At 38.0% G+C, this 22,031-nt stretch overlaps 1 protein-coding gene across 2 annotated transcripts in view; it reads right to left on the reverse strand.

Moving 5' to 3' along the window:
* Nucleotides 1-22,031, reverse strand: part of LOC306883740 (protein diaphanous homolog 2-like) — a 440,640-nt gene that overhangs the window by 279,520 nt on the left and 139,089 nt on the right. For both annotated transcript variants that reach the window (XM_079439172.1, XM_079439173.1), the window contains 4 exons: nt 19,700-19,808; nt 16,816-16,926; nt 14,992-15,104; nt 1,202-1,318 (listed from right to left, as the gene is read on the reverse strand). In XM_079439172.1, the coding sequence (XP_079295298.1) occupies nt 1,202-1,318; nt 14,992-15,104; nt 16,816-16,926; nt 19,700-19,808 (450 nt within the window). The remainder of the gene's footprint in view (nt 1-1,201; nt 1,319-14,991; nt 15,105-16,815; nt 16,927-19,699; nt 19,809-22,031) is intronic.

The raw sequence follows: 22,031 nt of genomic DNA on the forward strand, positions 1-22,031 counted from the left end.
TATTCTTCCCTCTCTCTCCTTGGAGACTCGGCCATCAAAGCGCACACTGATCTCAAGGGATCCCATTAATCTATTTCCCAACCACCCAATCCAATCTACATAAAACGTCTCACCAGGTTCAAAAGCAACCAAAGACATCAGTGAAGAGAAGTTTATAGAGTGGCCATGTAATGCAGATGCATATGAGGCAAACAAACAAAACTGTGTATCCATCTTTGAGAAATATGTGTTAATGCAGATAAAAGCGTCATTGCACAAACATCGCTCTTAGCAATGGATCATGTACTTTGTATCAGATTTTTCTCGTAAAATTTCTAAATGGGAAGAAAAATATTTGAGTTGATATTAAAAAGTCTGATTTCTGTGGGATTACTAGGGTATTTTTCTCGAGAGAAAAATCTGAGAGGAAGGAGACTTAATTTTCTCATCATTGGCGTCTAAAAGAAACAATTGGAGATGTTAAAGAGACTCCATTTGTTATTTTTCTTTCCTATGCGTACATTTTTAATCAGCGTTTGTAGTGATCCTGTTTCCTGCCGACAGTTACAGACACAGAGGCAGGAGGGATGGCACTGAACGAGAGTCTGCCATACTACTTGCTTAATGTGTTTTCTATTTTGCGCTTTTTCCAACAAGCCAGGCAATACATTATTCATAGCTCAAAGTTAGCAGAAACATGTCCATGGTAAATTCCCTCCCTTTCATCGCGTCGCTCTTCCTTCTTTATTAAATATTTTACCTCAGCAACAGGTCTGATGCAACAGTGAACTGAAATGATCAGTATCATTTCTTCACTTTCTGACAGACACACTAACTCTGAGTGTGGCTGAACATGCAAAATAACTATCTTTTAAATAAATTATCATTCAAGACATAGTTAAACAGCAAAAAAATTACTAAAATCGTATATCTTGATGAGTAATTTTATATTATTACAATTGCACAGCTATATAGCACAATACAGTTAATTAAGCTGATTACTTTTTTTTTTTTTTTTTACATAATTTGATACACAAATACATAATTCCCAAATTAAATTGTATTTATTTTCATTTGTTTTTAATTATAATCTGTGAATTCTCATTCTCAAGAATGCTTGTTGAGTCAATAGAAACTGAGAACATTGTCAATAAACAGGTGCAATCTTGTTACCATCACACTTATGGAATATATATTAAGAAAAAGATATGATAGCACTTACCTGATATAATAATCATTCCTGATGAGCAGCAGGTGCTGGAGAATGGATAGGAAGTATGGTTCTGAGCCCGTGTCTTTCACCATGTTGGACAGGAGATGGTTCACCTCACCCATATCAGTGCATAGATGGTTAAGGACACAACTGCATAAACTGCTTGCCATGTAGTAAAACAATGCTTATCTAAACATGCCATTTCTATACATATGCATATACAATTGTGTAAAAAACATATACACTAGAGCGGCTGGAATTACGTAAAATGCAGTAGTATAATTCTAAGATGAGAAAGAACAATAAAATGCAAGAAATGCAACTAAAGGTGAATGGCCATCCCTCACGGAAATTGCTTGCTTGTTTTAATTCAGATGGAGGAATGAGTCAAAGGTTGAGTCTAACCAGAAATGAAGCTATCTTCCTGCATTCTTTAGTATCTTTAGGGATCTAATTTGCTAACATATGTAAACACAAGGTTTTGAAGAAAAGTGACAAGAGGTAATACCTCTTCTGCCAGTTCATACCCTGGCTCTGGACATGAATCAAATGAAAATTCTTTAAGTTTGATTATTTAAAATATGGATCAGTCACTTCCTTTTGTATTTATTTATTTTCTGGACCGAAATCTCATCTTCAGTTTGTCCTGCTTGTCTCCAAAACAGAAGAAATATGCTCTTAAACTTGCAGAGTATTGATTAAATGTCCAACATCTCCTCTCCCTCAGGAGAAAGGGCTGTGGCTTTCCATGTCTAAAATAGATGTAAGATCAGATAGTCATCATAGTTTTCTTTTTTTATTATTATTATATAAAGAACTGATGTCCCAACCCTCTCTAGTATGTCCACTTGAGTGACCGGCGAACTATTTTCAAAGGTGGCAACAGGCAAGCTAAAGCATATGATGATTGACAGTTGCACTCGGTAGCTCATTTAATTTTTTTAAAACTAATGGTCCTACAATGGAGTTAATATAACAAGACTCTTTTTTTTTTAGTTTCAATTTAATTAAAGAAAATCTGTCTAAGTTTAGAAAATTCTATATTCTTTAAAAGAATATTAAGAATAAACCAAGATACTTAATCAAAATATATACTATATTGCATATACAGCTCTATATTTATTGAACAATAATAAAATGGAACATTAAGACTTCCAGACACTTAAAAAACTGCCCTTGCAGCAAACCAAACTGCAACCAGCACTGCTGTACATTTTCTAATTAACTCATATCGTTTCAGTTATTCATAAGGTTGTGAGTGTATCCCATGTTCTGTCAACTCAATGTGAGAATACAAGCATCTTCAGACCATTATTGCTGATAACACAGGTGATCTGCTGAAGTGAATTATTTTCTCCACACTTCAAAACCAGCAAAATGCACCAGAAAGCCATTCTCTCTATTAAGCAGGGCCACAAACGTGCACACAGACACACACCGTCTGTGCATATTTGTATTTTAGGCATGTTTGCAGTAATATACTGGTGGGGAAGGTGATGCATAAACATGAGCTGTATAAGCATGGAGCTCAGCAATACAAAAGACAGAGAGGGAGGGTCAATCAATCACACTGCCCAACTTTCAATTAATATTCAACAGTTTCCAGAAGTCACTACAGTGGCCAGAACTGAACCAGACCAGAAGTGCTATATTTATACTACTACTACTAATAATAATAATAATTATTATTATTTTTAAAAAATCCATTATCGTTACCCCTAGAAATTCTTATGATTAAAATATCTCTGAAGTATATTCCCATTCATATTCACAATTTTGAGCACTCCAGGGTGATTATAAACATGAAATGATCCAGCCATGGCTTCCTGTTCACAGAAATATAAATAGGAGGGAAAACAAAGCCCAAATTCCCTTAATCATCCATCACAATGAGAAAAACCAAAGAATATATTTCTGATGTGCAGCAAAAGATAATTGAGCTTCACAAATTAGTGAAGTGGCTTTAAGAAAAGAGCTAGAGCAGTGAAAATTCCCATTTCCACCATCAGGGCAATAATTAAGAATTTCCAATCAACAGAAATTGTTACGAAACTGCCTGGAAGAGGACGTGTGTCTATATCGTCCTAATGCACGGTGAGGAGGAGAGTTTGAGTGGCCAAAGTCTCTTCAAGGACCACAACTGGAGAATTGCAGAAAATATTTGAGTCTCGGGGTCAGAAAACCTTTAAAAAAAAAAAATTGTCAAACAGCACCTACATCACCACATGTTGTTTCAAGAAAAATTCTCCTCACTCATCCAAAAACAAACTCCAGCATATTCAGTTATCAGACACGACTGGAACTTCAAATGGGACTGGCTTCTATGGTCAAATGAAACTAAAAAATTAGCTTTTTAGCAGCAAACACTCAAGATGGGTTTGGTGAACACAGGGATAAAAAGTACCCCATGTGTACAATGAAATATACTGCTGTATTTTTGATGTTGTGGGCCTATATTTCTGCTGGAGGTCCTGGACATCTTGTTTAGACACATGGCATCATGGATTCTATCAAATACCAACAGATAAAAAATTAACAAGTGACTGACTCTGTTAGAAATCTTATAATGGACCTTGTTTGGATCTTCCAAACGGACAATAATCCAAACACAAACCTCAAAAACAACACAAAAATGGGTCACTGAGCACAAAACCAAGCTTCTGCTATGGCCATTCCAGTCCTCCCAGTGATGTGAACTGAAGAGAAGAAGCACCGTCATGGAGCTGTGATTCTAAAGGGTCTGGTGTGATTCTGGATGAAGGAATGGTCTCTGATCTCTTGTCAGGTGTTCTCTAACCTCATCAGGCATTATAGGAGAAAATTTTTAGCTGTTAAACTGGCAAATGGAGGTTGTATGTATGTATGTATGTATGTATGTATGTATGTATGTATATATATATATATATATATATATATATATATATATATATATATATATATATATATATATAATCTGTATTAGGGGTGTCCCCGACTAAGGATTTTCATAGTCGAATCGGAATTTTCGAATCTTGCCGATATTCGACTGATAATCGAATCATATGTTTGGGGACGGGGCAAAATACATTACCAAGAGTCAAGTCAGATACAGTTATAAATAAACACAGGGAAAATGTGTAACGGATGACTCGCACATGCAAACGGGGTAAATAATGTTTTATGTTTTGATTAAAAGATAGTTAATATTAAATGTCAGTGAAACCCTAAGAATTCACAATTTTTTTTTTACAATAGTGCTCTCATTTTAACATTATGACAGTAGTTGTTAATGTTCTGCATTTCTGTTTTGATCTGCTCGCACTGAAGATGACCAGTAGAAGCTTTTGATAGCAGGTTTTTAATCAATGGGATTTAACTCATCATTTATCTCATATAGACTACGCTTCGTTATTTATACAACATAAAGTTAATATTACGAGTTATAGGCGATCTGCACAAAATGCCCCAAATGCACAAGTGAACGTGTCTGCACAGCTCTGAATGAACTCCTTTTGTGGATGCGTTCTTCACTCAACAACGTGCAGAAACACGGCAGCTAAACTCTAAAACTTCACAGTGTTTTATTATTATAGTGTTCTCATCATAATGTTCTGTATATGACAGTCCCAGTTATAGTTATTAATATTCTGCATTCATTGTTGTTTTCCTGCTCGCGCTGCGTCCGCTGAAGAGATAATCACCGTATCTCAATGAAACGCTTTAGGCTACTGCAGGGCAACTCAACCAAATTCATCATATACGAGATAAACAATATATACACGATACAGTTGGGCAAAAAAGTATTTAAGTTCTCCCACTTAAAAAGATGAGAGAGGCCTGTAATTTTCATCATAGGTACACTTCAACTATGAGAGACAGAATGGGGGGTAAGAATCCAGGAAATCACATTGTAGGATTTTTAATGAATTAATTGGTAAATTCCTCTGTAAAATAAGTATTTGGTCACCTACAAACAAGCAAGATTTCTGGCTCTCACAGACCTGTAACAACTTCTTTAAGAGGCTCCTCTGTCCTCCACTCGTTACCTGTATTAATGGCACCTGTTTGAACTCGTTATCAGTATAAAAGACACCTGTCCACAACCTCAAACAGTCACACTCCAAACTCCACCATGGCCAAGACCAAAGAGCTGTCGAAAGACACCAGAAACAAAACTGTAGACCTGCACCAGGCTGGGAAGACTGAATCTGCAATAGGCAAGCAGCTTGGTGTGAAGAAATCAACTGTGGGAGCAATTATTAGAAAATGGAAGACATACAAGACCACTGATAATCTCCCTCGATCTGGGGCTCCACGCAAGATCTCCCCCCGTGGGGTCAAAATGATCACAAGAACAGTGAGCAAAAATCCCAGATCCACACAGGGGGACCTAGTGAATGACCTGCAGAGAGCTGGGACCAAAGTAACAAAGGCTACCATCAGTAACACACTACACCGCCAGGGACTCAAATCCTGCAGTGCCAGACGTGTCCCCCTGCTTAAGCCAGTACATGTCCAGGCCCGTCTGAAGTTTGCTAGAGAGCATTTGGATGATCCAGAAGAGGATTGGGAGAATGTCATATGGTCAGATGAAACCAAAATAGAACTTTTTGGTAAAAACTCAACTCGTCGTGTTTGGAGGAGAAAGTATGCTGAGTTGCATCCAAAGAACACCATACCTACTGTGAAGCATGGGGGTGGAAACATCATGCTTTGGGACTGTTTTTCTGCAAAGGGACCAGGACGACTGATCCGTGTAAAGGAAAGAATGAATGGGAAATCGTGAGATTTTGAGTGAAAACCTCCTTCCATCAGCAAGGGCATTGAAGATGAAACGTGGCTGGGTCTTTCAGCACGACAATGATCCCGACACACCGCCCGGGCAACGAAGGAGTGGCTTCGTAAGAAGCATTTCAAGGTCCTGGAGTGGCCTAGCCAGTCTCCAGATCTCAACCCCATAGAAAATCTTTGGAGGGAGTTGAAAGTCCGTGTTGCCCAGCAACAGGCGTTTTGCTTACGCAGTAGCACATTTGCTGACTTGGTAACCAAGCACTTGATGTGAGCCTGGCTTCCCTTCTTATAGGCCAGGCTCCACCCCCTACTCGGAGGGGACCATTATCAGGTAAGTATTTAATCTTATAATCTCATTTTTAAATCATAAACTTCATGTAAAACATCAAATCACATTATGAAACACAAAAACTAATAAACCATTATTAACATATTAATAACACAAATCATTAACATTTACCCTCTTTTCTCTCCACAGAAAAGACGACACAGTTCCTTCCCCAAAACAACAATGGTTTCGTCAGACTACAATCGCATTGCGCCAACGCGGCGCAGCCATGAAGTCATAAGCGGGCGCCGCCCAATCGTTTGGTTTCGCCGGCGCAACGCGGGAGTCCGACTACTTCCCACACACACACACACACACACGAGACAAAACGAACTAACAATAAAACTTCAAACTAACAACAGTGTGTCTGTGTGGTTTATCCGGGGTATGTATACTGTAGAGGGAGAGAAGAGTGTGTGAAATATCCGTGTGCCATCGAGATTACGTGTGCACCCACTCTCCGATGGATGAGGTAAGTGTGTATGTATATTAGGGGTGCAACGGTTCAGATTAGTCACGGTTCGGTACGTATCACGGTTTTAGGGTCATGGTTTCGGTACGGCTCGGTGTGTGTTTAGGGAAAAAAATGCTACTGACAAATTCGAAGAAAAAAAAATATTTATTGGGTTACACATACTTAAACCCTTGATCACAGCAGGCTTCTTTACAAAAATAAAATTCCAAGCAGTTTTTAATCCCTGCTAAAACCAACATTTTAACTCAAAAGAAGCCTACTTTAGAGTACCAACATAAAGTGCATTTCAAAACAAACATAATATAGCTCAGACCAAGAACACTGGGTCAATTTTTCATATTCTGTTGAATTGCTACTGCCTTCTTGGCTGCAAGGTTCAGAATGTGAGCAAAACATCCAATTTGTGGCCCTAATCCAGTTGCTTCTTTTATGGCATTTACCATGTTTTGTGCATTATCTGTGGTGACTGGAATAGTGATGTTAGGTCTCTCCAACTTCCAGTCTGTCACTGCACTCATTAGTGCATCGGCCAAATGGCTGCTTGTGTGGCTTTCAAAAAGAGGGCATAAAAGCTAGCTTTTCATTTTCCAATCCAAAATATAATGTGCTGTTATAATAATGCAAAATATAATCTATCTACTGTTAGGTGACTTTCAGTTGCCCTGGAGGACCAACTATCAGTTGTTAGAGCAATGTATGGTGCATTTGCAAGTTCGTTCTCAATTCTGCTCCGTGTTTCCTCATATAGGGCAGGAATTACCTTGTTGCTGAAGTGGGTACGCGAAGGGATTTCATAACGCGGCTCGAGCGTCTTTATCAAATGCTGAAATCCCTCGTCATCAACAACGGAATAGGGTTGCATGTCTTTAGCGATGAAAACCCCCACCGCTTCAGTTATCGTTTTGTGTCTGTCCGAATTAGAACCGAGTGCCTGTTTAAACACAGAAGGCAACGTCTGCTGTTTCGGTCTCACCTGTGCTTGAGCGCTTTCAGCACCGTGGTGATGACGGCGCAAATGGCTCGTCATCTTAGATGTATTGCCGTGAGCATAAGGCACTCGCGCGTGGCAAATTTTACATAACGTGACTGTTTTGTCCACGTTTTTTTTTTTTTACCATCGCTGCTGTAATCTATTGGAAACCCGAAATGTTCCCAGACAGCAGACTTGAATGAAGCGGGTGGCGGCTCTATTAACGGCTTATCTCCTCCACTCGCCATGCTGAACAGTAACGTTACACAAGCCAAGCGCAACACACAAAAACACCAACACGTGAGGAACTGTGTCGTTATAGCAACATATTTACATACTACTAGTTGATTGGATGGCAGTCTCACATGAAACGCACGTGGGGCGTATTCAGAACCATACATTAGCTGAACTCCGTTTTATGGATTGTTTTTTTTCACCGAACTGTATTGTAAGTGCGTGGTCAGAGCAACCGCGGTTCACGTGCGTATCGAACCGTGGGAGGAGAACAGGACGGTTCGATTTTTTACCGAGAACCGTTGCACCCCTAATGTATATGTACACTGTAAAAAAAAACTGTTTTTTTACGGAAATTTACTGTTTTATTTGACAGTTTTTTCACGTATTTTTGAAATACAGTTAAAAACTGTAAAATTACAGAATTAGACTGTAATAGACTGTAAATTTACATATCCAGTGTAAAATCACATGAAAAACATGTACAACTGTTTTTTTTACAGAATTTTACTGTTTTTTCACGTATTTTTGAAATACAGTTGAAAATTGTAAAATGACAGAATTAGACTGTAAATTTAAAAACATGTCAACATTGCCAAAAAAAAATATTTCCACATAACACCAATTTATGAGTACACATACACACACATATATAAATATATATACACGTGTGTGTTCATAATATTTATCATTATATATATATATATATATATAATATCATTTTATTTAATAGACTAAAAATATAAATAACATGACAACTGTACAAAAGTTCACTGAGTTTCATTTGACACAGGTTTAGTTCATTTACTGTCAAAACAAGAATATAATAAAACTATTAAAAAATATATTTTGAAAAATAGGACATTGCAGTGCAAGTTTTTAACACAAACAAATAAAATTAATACTCCCTGTTCAACTGCAATTATTTATTTACAAGTCGGAACATTTACATTACATTATTTATAAATCAGCACAGATTTTTCTTCTGCCAGCTTATTCTAAGCAGTTTCAGTAACTCGTGAAGTAAGCTGACTTAAATAAAAAAATATTTTTTATATAATTATTAATGATATAATATGTTTTGTATGTAAGTAATTACGTGCTTCCGTAAAAGAAAATCAGTTTGTGAACCGGTTCGTAAAATGTTCGATGCGAAAGAATCAATTCGAGCAAAAGAATCACTTTCATTACTACAGTCACTGACCGACCACATCTTCTTCCGCTTTTCAAAGTAGTTCAGCTCCGTTTAGTGTTTGTTACACGTTTATTTCCACAGTGTCGTTTCATGAAGTGATATAATAATATAATTAATACGCTGATATTTAAATTACAAAAAATAAGATTTTAATATTCGAACTAAAGGAATTCTCGCCCTGGCGCAAGGATACATTCTCCACTAAGCACGCAGTGGGGTTGCCGCGCGCGCGAAGGATTATCACTCGACCTTCAGCTTCATCTTCGATGTGAGGCGAAAATAAGCAGGTAAAGTACATGTTTTATATTTTGGTCATTACTACTACTTCTTTAATATTTGAGTCCTAGCATAAGGAATATTTTTAAATAGTTAAATCAGTGTTTTAAACGTTGGCTCTGATCAGTAATGTTAACGTTAGACATTTAAAATCTTCAAAAAGTTTAAAATTTAGGTTTCATTTGATGGTACAGTGTTTTTTGAATTTTTTTTTGCTAGATTTTGTCCGAATAGTACTACATAATTTTGTAGTATTAGGTTTCTTTATCAAGTAAAGTTAGGTTAGGCTGAATTTATAACGTTAGGCCCTGAGGGAAAAACCCAAACAGGTTCGTTTTGCTGAAAATTAGGTTGTTAACGGTTGTTAAGTTAGGTTGTTAGGTTGTTAACGTTAGCTGGTTGTTTACTGTTATTCGAAAGACGTGTAATTTGTGTTTTAAGAAGGTTTAGATACGGAGTTATTGATACGGTAAGTAAAAAAGGTTGCCAACTTTACCCATTTTCGACCCATAGTGTACACCCTGCATAGTTGTGTGTGGTATGTTTGAATATTTTTAAAGGAAAACCATTTAATATTGCAGGAATTTAAGTTTGTCACAGTGTTACTGATCCCTTCTTTTTCTAATGTATAACAACAGGAAGTTCCCCCTTGACAGCAGAGAACTTTGTTTTCTGTGGACCAAGTCATAGTAAACAGCCACATCAACATCTTCAGTGATGCTCTGAAGCTGATGTTTGCCTCGTACTACTGCCTCAACATTTCATACCCAGGAGACCAAGGAGCAACACTAGAGTTTGTGCAAAGGTAAAAAAAACAACAACACACACATACTCACTCTCATACACACATCCTCACATACACACACACACACACATTGTGTTTACATGTTTTATGGGGACATTCCATAGGCGTAATGGTTTTCATACTGTACAAACCGTATTTTCTATGGCCCTACACCTACTCTACACCTAAACCTAGCCCTCACAGGAGATTGAGCACACTTTTACTTCCTCAAAAAAACTCATTGTGCATGATTTATAAGCCTGTTTCCTCATGGGGACCTAAAACATGTCCCCACAAGGTCAAAATTTACTGGTATTACTATCCTTGTGGGGACATTTGGTCCCCATAACGTGATAAATACCAGGTACACTGTCACAAACGCATCCTCACAGTCACACACGCATCTTCACATTCTCACACTCTCACACACCCACACTTACACTCACACTGTCACACCAATACTCACACACTGTCACACACGCATCCTCACACACTCACACATGCATCCTCACATACTCACACTCTCACACACTCATCCTCACTCTCACACACCCATACTCACACTGTCACACATGCATCCTCACATACTCACACACATCCTCACATACTCACACACGCATCCTCACTCACACATACACGCATCCTCACACACTGTCACACGCATCGTCACAGTCACACATGCATCTTCACACTCTCACACACCCATACTTACACTCACACTGTCACACCCATACTCACACTGTCACACATGCATCCTCACATACTCACACACATCCTCACATACTCACACACGCATCCTCACTCACACATACACGCATCCTCACACACTGTCACACGCATCCTCACAGTCACACATGCATCTTCACACTCTCACACACCCATATATACTCACACATATCCTCACATACTCACACTCTCACACACGCATACTCATATACTCACACACGCATCTTTATATACTCACACATATCCTAACATACTCACACTCTCACATACTCATACTCACACATATCCTCACATACTCACACACACGCATCCTCATATACTCACACACATACTCACACTCTCACACACGCATACTCATATACTCACACTCTCACACACACGCATCTTCATATACTCACACATACACTCACTCTCACACACACATATCCTCACATACTCACACTCTCCCACACGCATACTCATATACTCACACACATACTCACACTCACACACACACGCATCCTCGTATACTCACACATATCCTCACATACTCACACTCTCAAACACACACACATACTCACACTCTCACACACACGCATCCTCACATACTCACTCTCTCAAACACACACATACTCACACTCTCACACACACGCATCCTCATATACTCACACACATCCTCACATACTTACTCTCACACACACACGCATCCTCATTTACTCACACACATCCTCACATACTCACACTCTCACACACACGCATCCTCATATACTCACACATATCCTCACATACTCACACTCTCACACACACATATCCTCACATACTCACACTCTCTCACACACACACACACACATATCCTCACCTACTCACACTCTCACACACACGTCCTCACATACTCACACTCTCACACACGCATACTCATATACTCACACACATCCTCACATACTCACTCTCACACGCATCCTCACATACTCACACTCTCTCAAACACACACACACACCCTCACATACTCACACACACGCATACTCATATACTCACACGCATCCTCACATACTCACACTCTCTCAAACACACACACACCCTCACATACTCACACTCACACATGCATACTCATATACTCACACATATCCTCACATACTCACAATCTCACACACGCATATACTCATATACTCACACACACGTATCCTCACATACTCGCACTCTCTCAAACACACACACACACATACACACACACACCCTCACATACTCACACTCTCACACACACGCATCCTCACACACATTCACATAACACACTCTTACAATATGTCTGTCTCACACATAACATCCTCTCACATACATGTCTTTATAGCAAACATCCTCCACAAGCATCCCCTATGCAAATTCTAATTACTCTGCTTTTATTATTTCTATATTTGGAGCATATGTTACAGTCTTTGTTTTATTACTAATGATTTTTTTCATTGAACAGATGCCTTTTTAAGATGAACCATGAGAAGGGATCAAAAGTGGAGAAGACCACATCAAGAAAGCTAAGAGCAGTCAGTCCGAAGGTTCTTTCATTGATTAGCAAGATTGCGGACTATGAATGGATGGACTAAAAACTTTGAGAGTCAGATCATCCTTCATTGCCTAGCAGGCTTAATATAGTTGGCGATCATTTGCTTTTGTGGTTTCATAATTTATTTTTTTGTCCATGCCTTATGTGTTGTCAAGATGAATTCATCTGTTCCCAGGTCGTTCGGATTTGTTTATCAAATTGTTACATTTTTACACATTTGAAAAATTCCTTTTATTGTATATTGCTGCAGCTTTGATTTTTTTAAATAATTTTATACTGTTACAGATATAAATTGTGTTGTTGCAGAAATTGTAACTTTTGGAGTAATTTTTATATTTGAATATTGTTGCAGTTATTATATTGTTGTAGTTTTAAACAAAGAATATAAGTAAATTGCAGTTATGCTTATGTTATACTCTTGCAGATGAATAAATTATTAAAACACTGTTTTATGGCTGATTATTTGAATTAAAGCAGTGTTCAAAATGGATAATTTCATGTTTTTTTACGTAACTTTCCTCAATATTTAAGTAAAGTTCCATATTGAATATTAAAAGCTCAAGAAAATACAGAAAATATTGTGTAAAATTACAGAAAAAAAATGTTTTTTGAATTACGGAAAAATACTGTTATTTAATGTGCCTGTTATTTTACGGTTTTTTTCCGGCACCCCAGCTGCCGGAGTTTTACCGTTTTTTTACGGGATTTTTTTTTACAGTGTATGTATATGTATGTATAATGTGTGTGCCAGTACTGCCGTTCCCAGCGGTGAAGATCAACTCTTCACAGCCCGCACGGTCCCCCTGCTCAAGAAAGCCCGTCTGAAGTTTGCCAATGATTCAGAGGAGAACTGAGTGAAAGTGTTGTGGTCAGATGAGACTAAAATCGAGCTCTTTGTCATCAACTCAACTCGCCGTGTTTGGAGGAGGAGGAATGCTGCCTATGACCCCAAGAACCATCCCCACCGTCAAACATGGAGGTGGAAACATTATGCTTTGGGGGTATTTTTCTGCTAAGGGGAAAGGACAACTGCACCGCAACAAAGGGACGATGGGCGGGCCCATGTACCGCCAGGGCATTGAAACTGGGTCGTGGATGGGTATTCCAGCATGACAATGACCCACAACACACGGCCAAGGCAATGAAGGAATGGCTCAAGAAAAAGCACATTAAGGTCCTGGAGTGGCCTAGCCAGTCTCCAGACCTTAATCCCATCGAAAATCCGTGGAGGGAGCAAGGTTCGAGTTGCCAAATGTCAGCCTCGAAACCTTAATGACTTGGAGAGGATCTGCAAAGTGAGGGGCAAAATCCCTCCTGAGATGTGTGCAAACCTGGTGGCCAACTACAAGAAACATTTTTTGCAAAGGGACTCATTCAAATGCAAATCAATTTATAACATTTTTATAACGTTTTTCTGGATGTTTTGTTGTTATTCTGTCTCTCACTGTTAAAATAAACCTACCATTAAAATGATAGACTGATCATTTACTTGTCAGTGGACAAATATACAAACTCAGTAGGGGATCAAATTATTTTTTTCCCCAGTGTATGTATATGTATATGTACAAATACATACACACACACATTTGAAAACTAATAAACAAATAAATAAATAAATACATAAATACGTACATGATATTCTCTCTATAGGTAAATGTAAGTAAATATTCATATACAGCAGCCAGACAGAAAACAAGAAGGGCGGGACTGAAAGACGTTTGTTGTTTAGAAAGAGAAGAAGGGGAAAAGGATTGAGAAAGCCAGACACCGTTGCTTAGACACGCATATTACACAAGGCACTTACAGATCAATGCCAAATTGTCCTTAGAGACAAATGTTGTGTCTCTTACACAGTTGGCTGCTCACGAAAATCATTAGTCCAGACAGCTTGAACTAAAACTCTGGCTTCTCCATCATTTCAACGAAGCTTTCCCTCTGAGAGGTTATGGAAAGAGGGTGAAACGATAAAAAACCAACAAAATCAGCACTAAAACAAAACAAAAAATCCTGCTTTTCTGAATTCAGCGAATGGCTTCAAGCTGCTTTATAAAGGGTACTGTGAGGATACACACAAATCCAGAAGCTACTGCATATGGCTGCCACGTACGCAGCTGTGGCCTGAAGGGTCAGATGCAGATGTAGAAACAGGGAGAAAATAAGTGTGAATGGATTTCAATAGCCACGTAGCAAAGTCTATCCGCAGATTTGAGGGGGAATGAAACAGAGGAGAGGTGAGCGTAGAGGTTACTCTCCGTGTCTGTGGAATGTCAGTATAATGAGCTCAGGGCCAGAGGAGGATGCTGGGATATGTGTGTGATGCGTGCATGTGTTGATGTGAAGAGGTTTGCTTACAACCAGAGTTGCCAGAGGCTGGACTGGAATTGAAAAAAAAAACCTGATTCTCAAATCCCTTCTGAATGAACTGGAGGTCTTGGCTTTAGACCCATGAGCCACACCGGGCGCCCTCGCGGCTGCACGCACACACAAGGCAGCGGTAAAAAGGATATTCCATCTCCGCACGGATGTCATCTAGTCGGTGAGACAATTCGATGGAATCCTCCTCCTTATTTTCATTAAACACCTTCAGCTGAATGTCGAGCTCTTCTGTCTCCTTCAGCTCCTGTGATTATAGAGGTTAACATAAGAGGAATGAGTGACTCATGAACATGTGTCCTCATATAACATTGGTAATGTAACAAGAAGAAAACGTCTGCTTTTTGGATACTTTAAACTCTTTGTACAAGGCCTTGAATTGACCTCATTGGAGTTTTGTGGAATTTAGTTTATGACTTTGCTTTCTCAGTTTGAAATAAATATATGCATTCAAAATTTACAGTTTACAGGCATTAATATCCTCAAAATAAGTTCAAATGGAAAGATAATAAAAATTGTCTGTATGTTTTGCCTAAATTTCATGTTTAAGAAGGAAATTCATAAAAAAAAAAGAAAAGAAAGAAGAGAAAACCAGAGCCCCTTCAAGGTGATGGACGAATGCCTTCAGAGGCTTCAGTAATGTTCACCAATAATGAATCAACAGCCTATTGGCTAATTTTCAACAGATTTGCCATTGAACATTCATGTTGGATCTAATTTTGACATCTACACCGAAAAAAATGCTATTTTATAAAAAAAGGTTTTGAAAGCTGTGCTTGTCAAGTGATTCAAAACCCAGGTTTCAATTAAAACCATAAGTCTGATTAGTGTTGTATAGCACTGAGAGTCATTCTGTTTTTCTTTGGTACACATTGTCTTGGTATGTATACCAGTAACATATGTGACAGATCTAAAGGGTTTAGAGAGGAAGAGACGTAAAGAAAGAGGGAATAAAATAGGTGTGCTTTACAACTCCACAATGAATCACTGCTGGTGTAGTTCATGGACGGTGAAAAGCCAAATGTAACCCAGTTTCAGTAACTATCAATCAGTGGACTATACTTCAGGCTTGCCATCTGTCTTAAAGCAACAGCCAATCAGAGAGAAAGAGCACTCGCAATGCTGCAGTAGGAGTCTCTCTTGCTCTCTCGCACACATACAAACACACACTCAGCCATCCATCTTCAGAAATGTGTATTTTCATTTCATCAGACACCATTTTCTATCTCTCCTTGAGGATTTAGTGCATCTCATTTGTCTTTCACTTTGTTTCTTTCCCTTTGCACTTGCCATTTTGAGGATACTAAAACCTGGAAACTCATTATTCACAATTAGAGAGCAATGTCATATTTAATTGTCCTATTAAACTTTCAAATACATTATTCATAAATTACGATAAGCTCATCATATGCGGGGGTAGATTGAGATAATTATAATAATTGCAGCAATAATATGGGGAGCAGTCAAAATGACTTATTAAGAGTGAGGAAATGCCCACATAAATGAGATGGTGAGTGATGCGCTGGCCTGGTTGCAGGCTTTGTGGCAGCGTGGGGCAGAGACATTTTAGCAGTTTTCAATAGTTTTGTTCATTTGTTCAAAAGTTTTTATTTGTTCTGCAAGCCCATTTTTCAAACTTATTTTTTTATATATCTTTTAGCCTTCACTGATGTCATTTTAAATCCAAACTCTTTCATTAGAAAACCAACATCTGTCATTTGATTACGAAATGTTGTTGTACATCTGTAGTTTCAGTATTTTTCAATTTATTTACCAACTTACCTTTACCACAAACAAATCTTAATGAACATATATCATATTATATTAAAAAAAAGAAAAAAAATCAGGTGTCAAAAAATGTATAACAATTAAAAATAGTGATAAATAAAATAAGCAATTAAAGTAATGAAGTACAATTTTTTTTTTTAAAAGAATGAAAAAGCAAAAGATATACTCACTGGTAGGATCTTCTTTAGGCCACAGCGCAGTAACTCATTTCGTAAGTGTATCCTGAAGTCTAAATCATCTGGCGATGTAACGAGGGCATTGATCAGCTGCATGCAGGCCACCTGTATTCGCGCACACACACACACACACACACACACACACACACACAACACCATCATTTAATGCAAGCCAATTCTTAGAATCATCCCTTTGGCAATAAATGATTAAAATGTAGTACCCTGCAACAGCCTCTTATTCATACTGCTCTCATCTCTCATCTTAAATAAAAAAATCTATATATCACATTACATAAAATAAAATTAATTCATAAGGATGGAACGAGGCAGTTGCCACTGTGAAGGACTGGGAGAGAAAAATGGTAAAAATGCAGGGAAAAGATGTAAGTGGATTAGTAAAGCTGTCCGGAGGAAGGAGGGATGAAAGGAGAGAGCAGACCTGGCTGAACAGATGTGTATTTTTAATTGATTTATCAGATCAGGGCAGTGGGCAGGGAGGAGTGCTGATGGTTCTTAACAGGCTATAAGGTGGCTCCAGGGAGCCGGTCAGGATGAGAAGGAATGCTCTTTGCTTTGTTGATCAATGCAGAGTGGAAAGATCACTCTTGACAGACATGTGAACAGTCTTCCCATACATTCACCAGCCTTGACCTGGGCTTTGGGAGTTGCTGTTGGCCTGCATGTTTTATTCTTCTGCATGATTTTATTTGTCAGGAGCAGCTCCGTCATTCTGACTCTCGCTTGTTCTGCCTTCAAAGATCGACCACAAAAACAGAAACTTGACTTGAGTCATGGGAGAGACAGTGCTTGATATGATATTTAGGCAATGGCAGCCATTTACAGGAGATGCATAGGTTTGATTGATTTGAAAAGTTTCATTAACTGAAATAAAATAAGAACATAACGGTGGGGGGGAGGGGGGTAACCTAATCTGTACAGAAAATACATTTTCATGACCTGCTGACATTCTTAAATTATACCAGTGCATTAACTTGGGCAGCCGAAAAATACCAAAAAAATAAATAAATAACCTATGAAAGTGAAAATAGAGTGAGTGAAAATCTATAGTGAAAATAAAAAACTGAAAACGGGGAAATAAAAATAAACTAAAACTCAAAATCTAGTGGGGAAAATAATACTCTAAAACTAAATCAATGCTTAAAAATTCTTCTTTTCACAGCAGTAACCTTGGGTTCAGGAGCAGCCTGATGGCATCAGGAACCATAACACTATTCTTGATTCCTTCTCTCGAAGTCACAGCCTACCCAGGAGCTGCAGCAGGCAAACGCACTGAGGCCCACTTTGCTCCAATCGTGCAACATTATGCCTCCAAATCACCAAAGTTCTTAAATCTTCTCGTATTCCCATTTGAGCAATTATTTCAATTTGAATCATTGAAGAAGCCCACTGAGTGAATCTAGATTGTTCATTGAGTTCTCCGGAGGGCAAATGCATTTCATCATCAACACATCAGCCTGTTTGGAATGATGTTGCAGATAGAGTGCTGGAGCAGGCTGAGGAACTTATTTTCCTTTATGGGTTGTGTGTGCAATGATGAGCTTCTGCAGCACAGTGCCGGAGGTGGATTCCAGCAGAGTAATTAAAAAGTGGCACTGCTGGGACGGTTTTAGGTTTGCGTGCTTGCGTCACTGAGATGGCGTGACGGCAAAACACATTTTAATCACGTTTAAAAAGTCAGGCTATGCAGCACATCGCAGGTTTTAAAAGTGTTTAATTTATTTTAACCGCCAGCAATTGTGAGGTGTTTTAATTTACTTCACAATTAGCGGTGGTTCTTTTCATTAAAATCCTTTTTTTCAAGGAGGAAAACAAGGCACCAAATCAAAGGGATTCATTCCTCCCTTCTCCTCTCACTTGCCCTGTATCATATCACTGCTCTCTCAACAACAACACAAAGATTAGGGATTTGGTTAATAAATGTGTGAGAGGGGCTTGTTATGCTTGGTCACAGATCACTGCAGGCTGTGGAGAAGCATAGAATGATAAATACAGGTATGGTGCTGCATCCTTGCCCTTTTGATTCAGTTCCACTGAGACCAGCCTGAAGAATGCAGAGGAAAAAGTAAGAAGGGAAGATGATAAAGTAACCATCTCTCGAGAAGAGTTTTTTTTGTTGTCGCTAGTTTCTAGAGCTCCAGGTTCTTTGTGTGACCTGGTTGGGGATGATTAGGGTTTAGAACACACCTCCTGTTGCATTAGAATAGCCAGCAGCTAGCTTCCATCTTGTGGCGTAGGTGGCAGGGTTGACAGACGGCCACAGAACACAGTGAGAAGAGGGATAGGGGGACTTGTTTACATGTCAAGCTGAGCCGGGGTGCAGAAGAGCTTTGAGTGACAGATGTGCCAATTTCTACCTGGCTCCAGCATCAAAAAAAGCATTGGGAATGAAGAGGCCTCACACACTGACTGACACTCAACAGAGCAGATCTATATCTGTTGCCCAGGGCAAGCAGAATTCTACTAATTATTTGAAATAAGTTAAATAAAACATGAGGATATACAATTTCAAAAAAGTATGATGTGGATGTGTGTTCTACTTGAATATTTCTTGCTCGTTCTAGAGAATAACAGACGCAGCATCTAAATTCAGACACAGGCTAAACAAATGAAATAAAATGAAATGAAATGAAACGATAAAATAAAGCAATTTAAAAATAAATAAAATCCAAAAAATATATAAATAATTGGAGTGCAAAAAAAAATTAAATAACCAGCAATAAAACAATTTAAAAATAAGTAAATTCCAAAATAATACATAAATAATTGAGCAAAACAAAAATAAAATAAAATTAAATAAATATAAAAATTAAATAAGAATTCTGAATCTCTTTTTCTTGGAAAGGGCAGCGACTCTGACCTGTAGCTGCTGGGCTTCGTGGTTCTCCAGCCCCTCTACTATCGGAGCAAACCTCTCCTTATTATTCCTCTCTGCAGCAATGGTCATGGCTGCCAGGATCTTATCCAGACTAAAGGAAAGCAAGAAGACAAAAAACATTGCATTTAAGTAAACAAACTTTTTATCAAGACATGACCGTGACATTGGTTTAGAATGTTCACCCAAGTTGGTCGAAGCTTGTAATCTCAGTCTTGGACGTTTATGCAGGGTAACTGGAAAAAAGTCACAGACTTTTATGTAGAGTTATAACTCACTAGGTTTTAGAAATACCAAAACAAGCCTAATGTTCAACCATAGTAATAAGAGAAACCCTTTAGTCTACAATTTGTGATGCTGTGTTAGAAGCAGCAACATAAGAGAACCGAAGAGATGTGTTTGGACAGAAGTACAAGGAGTGTCGGTGTGAAAGCAAATTAAGGACTTTACAAGGTGCCATGTCTGTTTTGCTGACTCAAGCACTGGTGGATTGCAGTCCATGGCTAAGGGAAAAGAATAACAGAATGCATCATAGACAAAATAATAACTGTAGAACAAATCATTGCTTGTATAAAAATAGCCCCTTCAGTAAAGAAACGCATGCAAGAAAGTGTGTTAACTGTGTATATCATTAGTCTTGCTCTTATCAGGTTAGGAAATGCTCATTTTGGAATTTATCAATTGTTTTCTATTTGAATATATATTTAAAGTGCAATGTATTCCTTTGATAGCAAAGCTGAATTTTCAACAGCTATTACTCTAGTCACGTGTCATGATCCTTCAGAAATCATTATATTATCCTTCTAATATGCTTAGCATAAACTAATATACTTCTAATCATTCTAATTTTAATTGGTGTGCAATTATCAATAATGGTTATTTTTATAATCAGTGTTGAAAACTGTGTTGCTGCTTAATACCTTTTTTGTAGAAACATGTACAGTATAAATTTTCAGGATAATTATTTTGTAACAATATAAATGCCTTTTATAACTTCTGATCAATTTAATATGTATTTGCAGAATAAAAGTATAATATTTTTTAAATGTATATGTATATATGTGTGCGTGTTTGTGTGTGTGTGTGTGTGTGTGTGTGCACACACACACACACACACACATATATATACACACACACAGTGGTGTGAAATAGTGTTGGCCCCCTTCCTTATTTTGTATTTTTTTGCATGTTTGTCACACTTTAATGTTTCAGATCAACAAACAAATTTAAATAGTAATTAAAGATAACACAAGTACACATAATAAAAAACTTTACTTGTGTTAACTTTGATTAATATTTAAATATATACATATAATCTTTTTTTTTCTTTTTTTTATTGGACAGTAGCTAACCTAAATTTGTTAATTGAAGTATCTCTCGACATCGAGAAAAATATTAAACTTTTTATATATTTGTAAGAAATATACGTAAATAAAAATTAATTAAATATTTTTATATTATAACAAAAGTTCAATTTTGGAGTAACGAGTCATTTAAAGTGTAGTGCAACAACATGTAGCCCTTTTTTTAGACTACAATGCAGGAGTGTATTCTTCTCTTTGAAAATGATTAAATTCTAAATTATTAAGTCTATTATATATAAAAATCACAATTACTGTATGATTAAGACAGGCAGGCACAAAATGCTTGTCGACTCTTGTATGTGACAGATAATAAATGCTACATACTAGTGACCTACACCAGATGTTAAGTTCAATTTCACATGTCTCATTACCCCAAAATCGGTTTGCTTTGCTCTGTCGTGGAAAAACTGTGGAGAGAAGTTGTCGAATAGCTAGGTGTAAGATCCGTGTTTTGTGATCCAGGTGATTAAGTTGTAGTCGTGAGTGGGCTGTACAAAGTCTTTCATGCTGGTTCAAACATGGCTTCAGAATAAGCTACACCTGCTCAACTCTTAAAGAGGGCTTTGATGTGACAGCACTAAACATAAGCCAGTGTCACTGCACAGCGTTTGAGGGGGAAGGAGCTAGTTTCAGCGCTAAGTGAGGTATCAGCATTTTTACAGCTGTCACACAGATCTACACACTCTCTGATCACCTACACACCCATAAAAAACACTAATCTACTCACCTACCACACACCGATTCACCCAACCTGCATTTAACGTATGAGTCTGTCTGTGTGTTGTTGTGTGTTTACTCAAACAGATCCCAGGCCCGAAGGTGCTGATTTCCAGATAAAAACGATCAGTTGCAAACTCAGCTTTTTAATTATTCAACCGCAAAACTAACACAGCATGCATACGCTTAGCCAGGGGCTTTCTAGCAGGCTCTTTTGAGAAGGGCATAGTAACTCT

This window comes from Barbus barbus (genome assembly GCF_936440315.1).
Source record: "Barbus barbus genome assembly, chromosome: 17".
In the NCBI taxonomy this organism is placed as follows: domain Eukaryota; kingdom Metazoa; phylum Chordata; class Actinopteri; order Cypriniformes; family Cyprinidae; genus Barbus; species Barbus barbus.